The sequence below is a fragment of the Opisthorchis viverrini genome, assembly GCF_000715545.1.
Source record: "Opisthorchis viverrini unplaced genomic scaffold opera_v5_275, whole genome shotgun sequence".
NCBI classification, from domain to species: domain Eukaryota; kingdom Metazoa; phylum Platyhelminthes; class Trematoda; order Opisthorchiida; family Opisthorchiidae; genus Opisthorchis; species Opisthorchis viverrini.
In genome coordinates this window covers 298596-311245 of record NW_008751936.1, presented here as the reverse complement: position 1 = coordinate 311245, position 12650 = coordinate 298596, and the positions used below count along the sequence as shown (strand labels likewise).

General features: G+C 46.9%; 1 protein-coding gene across 1 annotated transcript; it reads left to right on the top strand.

Moving 5' to 3' along the window:
• Window positions 1-1022: 1022 nt before the first annotated feature.
• Window positions 1023-1662, top strand: T265_14855 (hypothetical protein; the record flags this gene model as incomplete). The annotated part of the gene is made up of 6 exons (XM_009175549.1): window positions 1023-1055; window positions 1096-1159; window positions 1199-1230; window positions 1267-1344; window positions 1377-1482; window positions 1523-1662. The coding sequence occupies 6 exons, from the start codon at window positions 1032-1034 to the stop codon at window positions 1660-1662; spliced, it is 444 nt and encodes a 147-aa protein (XP_009173813.1).
• Between the last annotated feature and the right edge of the window lie 10988 nt (window positions 1663-12650).

Sequence of the window (12650 nt, the reverse complement as noted above, 5' to 3'; positions counted from 1 at the left end):
TAGACCGTCGGCACCCGCATATTGGCCTGATACTCACGCCTTGTTTGGGCTAGGTGTCTCAGATAGGGGTTCCTACCTTTGAAACCACCGACTCGTGACGGAACGCGCAAGAAACGTCTCAAGATTAAGGTGCGGACGTTCACAAGATAATAATTTTTATCATCTTGGATGTTCTTGGGTAGAATAACCCTCCGCTGACAGTTGTTCCCGTTGAATCTAGGATCCAATTTAACCTAATTTTAGATGCTATTTTGTGTACCCTAGCGCCGACAAGCTTGCTGTCGAAAACTCAGAATTAGATGGCCAAAAAGAGGCCCCTTTTCGCCAGCGTTTCCCGATGATCCGAAGCCGCAGAAAAACAAGCAAAACTTGCTTCTGGCGCTTAAGTAAAAACAATGATCTTGCATACTAATAGGTGAACTCGTGACCCCAAACAATGTTCCCGAAAGTTTGACCTTGCTCTCACAAGTAGCTATAGACAATCGAGTTTCGTAATCATTCCCGTGAGCCGTTATACTTCACATATTGATAAAGCTCATCATCAAACGTGGCGGAGGCTCACTTCACTCCTTGGTTTTTCAGATACTAGGTTCGGCTCAGTCACTAGAGCGGATGACCTCATGAACTTATTCCACCTTTGTTTTCATGTCACCTTGTGCGCAAAATTTCCGAGCCCGATAATTCGAACTGTCCCGTGAAATTAAAAAAAAACCAACCTGAGGAACTCCTTTGCCCCACAAAGTTACTTGAATAGGCACTGTTCATGAAATTATTTATCGAAACTTTATGACTCCGAAGACACTGTGAAGTTCCCGGGATATTGAGCCTCTCCAGTGTTCCGTAGCAAACCTCCCTAGGTTTTGTTATTGATCCCCACAGTGCTTCTGGAACCAAATCATCCTGGGAGATGGCTACGGGATGCTGAATGAGGAAAACTTAAGCCCAGTATACTTCTGAACTGAAGAAAGGCTGGGATCGTTTGCGCGCCACAACTGTTTGAATAAATCAATAGATGGTGTCAGCTGATTGACATGGCTGCCAAACGGATAAGCAAGGTATCTGGTCCTTTAGAGACGTCTAACATACCAACTCAAGGAGTTACAAGATCTCGGCAGAGATCCACCAGCGCAGTGTTCCGCAGGCCCGGTTTCGAATGATTGTAAGTTAATTTCTTGTTACCGTCACTCAAAATTTTAAGTATTCCACTGGCAAGCAACTATTATTGGACCGGTATGTTGTATCGCGCGCCTAATTCTTTATGCGTAGTCCGAAAGCTGCTACGAAGGAGGTGTCTTCTTCCTTAACATCAGTTTCCCAACCGATTACCCCTTCAAACCGCCCAAGGTAACACCTGTGGTTTTACGACTCATCAGTAGGTGACCTTCACCACCCGGATTTACCACCCGAATATAAATTCTGAGGGCTCTATTTGCTTAGATATTCTTCGCAGTCAGTGGTCACCTGCTCTCACCGTGGCGAAAGGTATGTTCACACCTACAGATGACAAGTTAACTCCGTGCAGTGTTACTCTCCATATGTTCTCTACTCACTGACCCAAATCCAGATGACCCACTTTGTCCCGACATTGCTCGACAGTACAAATGTGACCGGAAAAAGTACGAGGAGGTGGCACGGGAGTGGACACAAAAGTACGCCATGTGACGAACCTCGTGTGTTGTATTCATGGACCTCCACCTAACGTTACTTATCCAATTTTTCTTCTCATTTGTCTTGTGGGAGTATTTCTCCAATGCTAGTTGACAGGTTCGAGCCGCGATTCAGGGGAAATAATGATTAGTAGCATCACTTTGTGATCCTCTCAGCCATGGCACCACGAGTATTTTCTGAAACTTATCTGGTTCAGTGAGCTTCAACTAGGGTTAGGGAATGAGGATGCTTGAGCTGAAAATGGAGTACTGCAGCCCTTTACTGGTCAATCTTTTAACGCGTCAATCTGTCCGCAAAATGAGATACATGTTTCGGAAAAACGCAGTTAGGCATTTTCACAACCATGGACGCAATAGCTCAAGCAAACTCGAATGCTTTACTTGAATTTCACCCGTGGCAAGGTTCATACGATGAGTACACCCTCGAAATATTGGTGGGGAATAATTACTGACGGCGTGATAAAAGGGGTTGCTTTGCGATACCCTACCTACGGCACCAACGTTCGTTCAGCTCAAGCAGAAATCAAATCCTTCTCTAGGCTAGGCGAATCATCTGCTTCTCGGTGACCTGGCTGCGCGTCCTGACTGCTCTACAGATAACTCATGATGAGATTTTTACTCTTTCTCAGGATAGCTTTTGTTGACCCGTCTTTGCTTGTCCGGAATATCGGTGTTGAACACTGATGTCATGCTGTCGATGATGATGCAACCGCACAGCAAATCTAACTCGAACTCTAGTGCTTCCTTACTTAGGACCTGGATATAAGCTTTTTTGGATGGTCCACAGGTGGCCCTTTTGGACTGAGTCAAACGCTGCCCCTGACGTGATGAAACAGACTGTAGTGAGTTACTCGAACTTGAAGTGGGACTCGATGTGAGTGAATATTTGATCAATGCAGCCTCTTCGTGTCTTAAACTCCTTTTGATTTCGACTTTGTTTTTGGGTTCCAGCTGCGTGGAGGCGATACAGGATTGATATGGTGAGAATTGCCACGACGCTCATCTATCGCTTTCTCTTATTGCTCTCNTCTGCCCTGGAAGTGGGAACGATATTGAGTTTTACAGGTCTCCCGGAGATATCTGTGTAATCCGTCATCAATGTACCAGTAATTGTTGCTGGTGACTAACCGCGATCCAGCCACGGGAATGAATGCTGTGGGAGAGCAAAGAATGGGGAGGGGCAGGAACATATTGCGAACATCCTTATGTCTGTATCGAAAACGATCAAGGATAAGGAACGGCGACGTGACAGACACATCTGAACATCATATTAGAATATACTGGAGGATGTCAGTGGGGCTAACTCGACGTTCTCAGCGAACCTCACTAGACGCGAATTCACGATAGGCTAGGGAGAGCTAGGGAGTTCTGCTGGGAGGTAACAGCTTACTTGCCATTGCGTCTTGTACCCCGTCCTGTAAAGCTTCTTATCGCGCAGAAGGAGAATAACGATGAGCTCAACTAAGAAGGCGTGAAGATCCCACAGCACTCAGTGTGATAGTGGCCACTTTCATTTCTCGTCATGACATTTCCCAGCGGGTCTTTCGCCAACACGTCGGGGTTGTAAGCAGTACCGTTTAGTAAACGGTACGCGTTCCAACCTGATGAGTTTCTCCCGCTGTTCCGGTGATTCTGACTCATTACTACCTATTTGGTTAGGCACCATTAAGACCGATTCACACCTGTTATAATGCGAAGGCACCGTTGATCCGACGTTTTGATCCGTTTCATATCATCGGACCAGAGGGATGAAGTTTCGCAATCGTAGAGCAAGACGATCTCACAGTTGACGTGTACACAGTACTTTTCAACCCCAGTGAGATTCATTTCAGGCACTATAAGTGATGCTAGTTTTGTGCGGGTCTTGACGATACATTGACTTATGTCACTGCACATTCAGCTTATGTAGTTGTCCAGGTAAGTAAAGGGTTAATAAACTGAAGTTTCTGAGAGACTCAAAACGACTACTTTGCTAGTGCAGGTCGCACTCGGGAACTGCGGCTCATACCCAAAATTCTATCTACAGTACACACTACTAAACTCATGCAACCAGACGGCGTGGTCCTCGTAGTCCATATCTGTTAGTGTTCCTCCAGATGTGATTTCCACACCAAGATCCTCGGTCCCTTAGAGTGCGCGTTATATCATAATACCAGTGACCCATTGAGAAGGAATGAGGACGAGACAATCCTACTACTAGCTTTCGGAAAAATTCCGAACAGTTCGTTGTAAACCCGTAAAGTACAAGAAATTTGGGAACAGAGAGCGCGGACTGTAGTTAAGAACTTCGGTGGCAATCCTCTTCGCCAGGTTTTTGTAAAGGAACTAACCTGTCTACATTATCAGTGGCTAGTTTGAAGTCGAGGAAAAACGCAGTTATCTTGTACGGCCTTGTTGATTCATTTGAGGTAATGCGATCTAACCGAGGGAACCTCGCTTGTTGCTTTCGGATTCGCACCTCACGTGCTGAGTTAGACATTCCAGTGTTATTGGATCTTATATCCGCCTTATGCTAGGCGGTAGCACGATACTTCTGTGGCTGGAACAGTTATCTCGTCTACCTTTCTGAATAGCGGTTATCATCATGGACAGCACGACATCAGTGTTCAACGCTGACGCTTCTCTGGAGTACAGTCCTGATTTATTTGAAGGCCGTATTGCGAAGAAAAGAATAAAGGTGGATGGCGAAGGGACTTAGTGCTGGCTTACTACAATCATTCCGATGTGTCTACACCTCCAGACTGATCCAGGCAATCTAGATGGAAAGCGACGAGATGAACACCACTGGCGTCGATTAGTACCCATAACTTGCAGCGTCTCCAAGCAACGCAATGGGGATCACGCGGTCTCCATCCTGGGTTGCGAGTAGCAACAGCATCACCCGAATGTTTCGTAATTTCTTTCATACACCTCTGCCAAGTTGGAGGTGGGCCACCTCTCTGAATTGAGCTCGAAAAACAGCACTCCCTTTGGCATACGAAATACATGGTCTAACCAATGCAGCTTCTGGTGTTGGACACACCCTTTCATGGAAATACCTGTTGCACAACCACAGACTCGCTTTCTGGTTGCCTCGTCCGCACCAGCCTACATGAGCCATGGTCCTGAGACAATGATTAAAGAACACCTGAAGACGTCTCAGTTCCGCTGCTCAAACAGACCAGGTCTCACCCATATAATAAAACAGCCCGTGTTGTATCATGATACACTTCTGAGATTCCGGGATATGCTGTATTGATGCCATTGGTGTCTCAAATTAGCAAACGCGACCCGAGTTTTGCAGAATCGTGCGTTGACCTCATCTATTGGACTACTATCGGGACTAATACAACTTCCGAGATGCATTTGACTTTGGTTGGGTTGACTTCTAACGGACCGCACTGTTCTAGGGATTAAATGACGTCCTATATCAAGAGGTGACAGTGGTCATTTTGAAATCCAATGGTTAGCATTTTTGCGCTCGGAAAAATGGTGCCAGGCTTTCAGCGTCCCCTACAACAGTTATCTCCATCTACGAGTAATTTCTCCTAAAGTGAGTGCCTTCAGACTATCACAGTATATCTGCCTAATAGACGACTCAGAAAGTTTTCTGACTGCTAAATTGGAGGTTTGCTTTCCATTTTTACCTGGGGAATTTGGTGGGAGTTCACGGTAGTAACGCAGTCAGTAACTGTATCCGGATTTCAGAAATCCAATAGGTATCAATAAAGTATCAAGGGCGAAGTGCGCAAGAGCAACTTGTTGACCAGGTTGTTTGAAGGTTCGAACATCGAAAGGTGCAGTAAAACCTGAGGGATGGGATCTCATTGTTGAAAGCGGTGGTTTGAATTGTTCAACCAATCCGTTAACAACTGGGCTGTGCGAAACAAAGGTCGTTAGACGGGACGCACGTAAGAGGTAACAATTAAGGATGATGGGAAGCATCAACGGTTACGTGTTTCCGTTTATCCACTTTGCTGTGTGCAGCGAATAAGACTATCCGGATGATGTCACCACGCAACGACTGGTGTTCCGGTAAAGGTAATTCTGCGCAATTTTTTGGTTACATGTGGGCTGAGATACTTCCAGGACACGCAAACCTAGACGAGAACTCAATTGTGGTCCTATCTTATGTTGAAAGAACACAGTCGAGTTCCATCAACTATTCGTCATTGGGCTTCGTCTTCGACCATATCCCAAAGAATGTTTCGTTTGGTATCGCCTGAAGCCCCGGGACGTCACCACTAATCAGGAGTAAATCACGGCTAAGGTTCGGTGGACTGTCTGTTGAAATCAGTCACAGAATTCGTCTTAATTAGTGACACGCAACGTTGTAATGGTGGCATAGGCGGTTTTTCGACTTGGGCCGCCACGGTTCTGGGAGATATAAGTTTTCGGCAGAGCGACGCTGCTGGAGTCGAATGAAAGCCAGATTTGTCATTCGCTAGTAATACAGGCTGTGTGTTGTAACACATGTCTAGCCTCCCGAATGTTCCGGACATTCTGGTAGCCAGTTAACGATGGGTTCCTCTTCTAAAGTACGCAGATTGATGCTTGGTCACCCCGTGCGCTCGACCATCAGAGGGTGGGTCTCCTACCTGGAACACCGTCGCGTGAACGGACTGTTTTCAATGCGGCATTATGGAGTCACTTGGGAATGTTTCTCAGAGCTGCGTCCCCAGCGTCATCTGGCTCCTACTCGAGGGGGTGCCTGTGAATTTAAAACCACGTAACTCGCGGAAAATAGCTGTGAACATCCGTTAGATTTTCAAAGTAACCTCACCCGTCTAATCCAGATTGTGTCCTCGCCACGGCTGGTTTGGATTAAGAGCATAGCCAGGTCCCCTACGGGGACGCCTGGTAGACCAGGATAGAATGCCAACCTCTCAGTACCGTCCTTCCAATTCAGTGGCGATGCCATCACAGGGAGAACACGGTAAATGGAACTTCCTTATTAGAGGCTACATAGTGGCGAGTCCATGAAGTGTTTCAGGGGCGCAGAAGGTTACAGCCGCTCCCAACCATACTGAGACTGAGGGAGGGGGGCAACTCCAACCTCAATGGTGAAGCTGATGCCTTAGCCACACAGCTGGTGAAAAGCTAAACGAGGCGGGACAATACCAAACTCTAATGTAACTTCTCACGGGCTCTTCGACATACGTCATTTCTGGACTTGAATTCTACTAGAATGGGCGTTGATAAAAAATGACGTAATTCGAAGTGGAAAAATCGTTCAGCCGTAGCACACTCGACACCGAACTGTCTGCCACCAGAAGGAAGGACGAGGGCTGAGACACTCCCGGGTTGCCCAAGCCTAGACAGTGGAAGTCGGAAGGCAGAGGTTGGGTTCGAACCACGGACCTTCTGGTCAGTACATTCGCGCTCTAATCACTGAGCCATCTCGCCCCATGTCCGTTGAGACCCTTTTTTGTGCTATCTGACGGAAGCTCCGTCCTGGAAGGCAGGTTTCACCAACGACCCCCACACTTCGTAAGCATACGGTGACCCAATCAAGTATGCGGTAGAGAATGATTTCTTCCGCACAGGAGGTAAAACACAACACGGTGTGGTGGGTGGTTTGCCTACTGAGCACTTCACAACCCCGTTTCTTAACGTGAAGAGCTTGTCAGTTAATTTAGTCGAAAAATAAAAGATACGTCTCTTTTGTACTACTTCCAAGTGTGCGTCAGGGGTTGCATTCCCAATCACAAAAATCAACCTCCACATCCTTGGTAGGGGTGGAGGCCTTCAACAACAAACTCAGTCAGAGAACACCGTTGGCCATGTTTACTTTTGAGACTACATTCAGTCTCATCATTGGCCTGGAAACTTAAAATATATCATGGGTTTGTGTTTCAATGAATTGTGGAATCGGATATCACGCGTGATCTGTCGGCAGTTGTGCAGTTGTCGCTACTGTTGTGCAGTGGCGTAAGGGATTCAGCAGCTGTGTATTCCTGGTACATCGAATAAGATTTGTGAGCAGTAGGGAGCGAGATGCCTCAGTGGTTAGAGCAGGAATTTACTAGCCGAAAGCACCGAGGTTCGAGAGCGACCTCTGGCTCTCGACTTCCCCTGTCTAAGCTTGGGCAACCTGGGAGTATCCCAGCCCTAGTGCTCCCTTTGGGTAGCATGGTAGCTAGGCACCGAAAGGGTGTTCCAGCTGGACGACTGACTAATACAGTTGTCTTGTTGTTGGATGCGACCGATGTTTTTGAATTCCGAGTGCAAGCGAACAAGAAAACCAGTTTGAAATAACTGTGGCATCATATAGTGTAGGTGCTTGCTTGCCGGCCACTGAAAAGGTCGCTAGACCTTATCATGATACAACCCTATCGTCAGCAACATCCGTACTGATAATGATACTTCACTGTCGCACAACAACAAGGTTTATTTCCTCATGCTCAAAGTCAGAAGAAGAGGCAAGAGTAGGTGAAAAAAGGGATCTGGTTCTGGTCTGTCACAAACACTCTAAGATGCCTGCATTTACGAACGCCGTGAGAAAGTCTGGGTATCAGTTGATTGCACAAACTCCGCTGACAGTGATTAACCAACATATCTTGTAATGTCTCCAGATTTCTGATCCGTATAGTAAAATGGAGCGCACCACAGCATTGTAAACACGACTCTTGATGAATGAGCTGATGTCACGCCCGCGCCACAGGTGACGCAGGTTCACAAAAGCTGCTCCGGCCTTCCACTACGCGCCGAGGAGGTCAAAAGACTTTCAGTGTTTGACCTTCGATGTATCTATACATTGTCCGCATCTGGTGGGAACACCGGATCATCAATACTGAACTTTGTCGAGCGGTATTTGGGAGAAACAACTCACCTTTGCTAGATGAACTGATCACACTCTCCATGTTCCGCTGAGTTGGCCACGTTCTGTGTATGCCAGTCGACCGACTTCCTCGAAGGGCTCTTTTCGCACAACCATGTGAAGGGTGGAAGAGAGCCACAGGAGGTCAGACAATGACTTGACACCGAAGTATAAAAGCCATTCCCAGCAAATTCAGCTGCGCTGGTCATTGCCGTCTTCCTGGATGGGGACCCCGAGACGGGCCATATCAATAGTTAGAGACATTGTCAGACATGACCCAGTCGCGCTCTCAATGGCGCTCATGCATCCAAGCTATTGCTTTCAATGCATAGCTCCTTTCCCTATCCCCCATTTAACAGTTCACCTACAGTGCTTTATTTACGCACGAATTTATCAGCTTCCCCCTCCAATACGCTGCTACTTACCCCACCTCCCCGAATCATCGGTGAACGAAACTGTGGCAGCTACAACCACTGTACGACAAGTACGCGGTTATTACAGCTGACAATGTTGATCTGATGTCTCCAGCCAACTGCAGTTGGGGGCACGAGAATCCGCTGACCTGTTGGTTCCTCCCGTCTAGGCTTTGCTAACCCGCCATCTTTTCTTGGTTGCATCAGGATATGTATAACAGCCGCGAACCGAAAGATTGCTGCGGCTGTACAATTCGTTTTCTTATCCCAGTCTGAATAATGAGTCGATATAACAGGGATATGTTTGGATCACAACTTCCGGTTGAATGTTCGTACTGCCATTTTCATTCCAGGGCTGTGGAACATTTCTAGGGTCAACAGTGTTTCGCTATATCTCTAGACGTTTTCCCGGAGAAAAAGTAAGCAACCAGTTTGAGCCTACTTGGGCGAGATGGCCCATGTGGATAGAGCACGCATTTAATGACCGGAAGGTCCGTGGTTCGAGCCCGACTTCTGCCTCTCGACTCCCCTGTCTAGGCTTGGGCAACCTAGCAGTATCCCAGCCCTCGTGCAGCCTTCGGGTGGCATGGCAGTTAGGCACTAAAAGGGTGCTACGGCTGAAGGGTTTTGATTTCTCAAATAAGTGGAGAAACGGGTAAATCGGTCGCGAAATATTGATAATGCCGCTGGTTTTACCTTTGCCAGGTTCGTGTCCAGCACCTTTTCCATTGGAATTTTGGCATAGGGTAAACTTCCTGCGTTTGTTATGTAGTATTCATGATGAAACGGTCGCGTCCGGGCTAATAAGAAGTCTGCTAACAGTGAAACAATAGAGAATGCTTTGCATACACGTAACATACTACTCGTAAGGTCGCTGAGAACTTCACAGCGTATCGGGATACTGACGTGCCGTACTAGCTAAAACGTGGGACGGCCTAGTGCAGCATATTCTTTTGAAGAAGTGTGTCATGAACAGAGGATTCAGTTGGGTTTCTCATGAAAACGAAGCTGGTATCCAGGTTAGTTCATTTCTCTAACTGGAGAATACTGTGATTCAATAAAGTGGTGGTCGGACGTTTACCCAGCGGATCACAAACGGTCACCCACGTTGCGATGGAAGGTGCTCAAGGAAGTCCTCGAGCTGTAATGTATAACATCTTTCACACTTGTCTGTAGTTTCGGGGGAGTACAACCGGCGCATCTCGTTACTGCAGGACACTCCGCCATATTTCAACCGGGGACAAGTAGGTGATACGTTCCATCAAGAAGCAAACCTAGTATTTACAAGGATACTGTTTAGTTTACTTCACGTTAATTTGTTTGTAAGTATTGTTTCAGGAAACAGGCGATTCAGTCCAACAATAAACCGAAGGTTGTTTAACCAGGGATGATGTCGCTTCGCGTGATTTCCGAACACAGTGGTGTCTGCCTTAGAGTCAAACAAAGCACTCCGGTGTGCTCACAACTGAATTTTCAAGGGTCCATGGCATCGAACCGAGGGGGGAGCACGACTGAACAGGGTGTGAAGCACACGTTCGCATTCCGAAATAGCTACAGTGCCAGTGGTTGACGTGACTAGACGATGAAGTGACGTAAAGCAGCGCGGCGACTCAGTTCAGCGGGAGCTGTTGGCACTTTATGAAGGTGTTGAACTGACTGACTTGCACTGCGACCACTGATCGCCAAGCTAAGGGTCAAACACAACTCAGCATTTTCTCAGCACGTACTGTGATATTTGAGCGATTTTGACAATATCTGCTTCGTAAGAATTGATTCTCCTTCGAGCAGGTCAAGAATGTGCATTTTCAAGAACCAGGATAGAACGTCCGAAAATTTGGGAGGTTGGTGCGGTCACATGCGGCCTGTGAGCCGGAACAAGAGAGATAAAGACAGCGAGGCGCTTAGGGGAATATGGTTCGTGTAACGCAGTGCCTTCTCCAAAAATCAGAGATCTGTGTGTGCCCTGTCCAACTTCGAGAAAAGTAGCCTTACATAAATTCATGTGTCTTTTCGCTGGATATATTTTCAAATTTAATAGTTGTTCTTTGGTTAGAAAACAAGCCTTGCTTTGGGCCTCGCCCCGATTCCGCGCGAACTTTAACTCGAGAAATACATTGATTCGCGAAACAGGTTGAGTGCTCCCGAACGGTGATTTCGGAACATAGCGTTATTCCAAACAAGGTTTTTTTACTGCATGCAAACTGTCGTTAGACAACTTCGCGTTTTTGGTGATTGCGCATCGTTTTTGATGTTTTTAACGTGGATTCTTTTTAGCAGTCTTCCTGTCCAAAACAAAAATGCCGTTTAGATAACGCCAAAATATTTCTGATGGGTTCTGAAATCCGACCTGATCCTTCGATTCATAGTTTTCCATAAGTTTGGGGGCGAGATGACCCAAGTGGTTAGAGCGAGAATTTACTGACCGGAAGGTCCGTGGTTCGAACCCGACCTACACCTCTCGACTTCCCCTGGCAGTATCCCAGCCCTCGTGCTTCCTTCGGGTGGCATGGCAGCTAGGCACCGGAAGGGTGCTACAGCTGAGCGCTTTTTTCCATTAGTTTCCTAACCAAAACTATTGGATATCAAGTTGCCAGTCTGTGGCAACCACAAAGCGGGCAACTATAAAAATGACGACGTCTTGTGGTTGGGCACAAAAACCAAGGAGTCGGAAACATTGAATGCAGCACCATTTCGTCCACGACACGCAGTGTCCGTTCTGAGAGCACTAGCTCGCTACATTCATACAATAAGAGGTGGGAACCAAGCTCATGAGAAGGTGTCATCTGAAAAACTCTCGACTTTGCTGATGAACTCGTGACCGATAAGAGGTATTAGAACACCTGCCAATTATGTGGTAAGCACAAGATTGCGATGGGTTTTCGATGGCGCGTAAAGGTCTGATTGTACTGTACTCTTAAGATGCCAGTACCGACCAACGTCGCCCTCAATGTCGGTCTGCTGGTCAGCTGGAATTTCCTAGCTAATCCTTTTTCTTCATCGCACCTGTTGACATAATTAACTCCACACCGGGTTCCACAAATACAATATTGCACACCTGTTTCAACATATTTGCCGCTTTTCCGGCTCAAATGACCCGACGGTCCACTTACCTGGCAAGTTTTTTCATGGCAAAACATCTGTTGGTCATCTCCCTGTACTTTTCTGAAGCGATAACTGTCCGTCGTTCGGTGCTTCCTCCCTTCGGTTGTTAAATTTATCCGAGTTGATGGTGCCACTCACCATAAAATATCGATATATCTGAACATGGCGGTTAACCGATTGAATCAAATGACAAACAGTGATGAACTAATCGTTCAGCTGCAACACCCTCTCGTCACTTAACTCCCGCGTTCCCAGGAGGGAGCTGGGAGAGTGAAGTTTCACCAGGTAGCTTAAGTCTAGGGGCAACTGCCTTTGGACTTCCGCTGTACAGGCTTGAAAAACCTAGCAGTATCCCAGCCTTCGTGCTTCCTTTGGGTGGCAGAGCAGCTGATTGACGATTGCCCAGGTGTAGATAGGAGCAGTCAAGATACAGAGGCCGGGTTCGAATCACGGCTCAGTTAGTTCGCGTCTCAGCCGCTGACCCATATTCAAGGTCATTTAAGGTAGCTAAGTATCATTCACTCGTCTTGCTTAGGTGGGTATATCGAAGCCCTACTTTATAGGTTTATGTAAATTGTTTGACAAATCTTCACTCACGNGGTTAAGCGTCGTGTACAAATCACCGACTTAGTAATACACAAAAAATAACCGGGCTCACATCACTCGGTA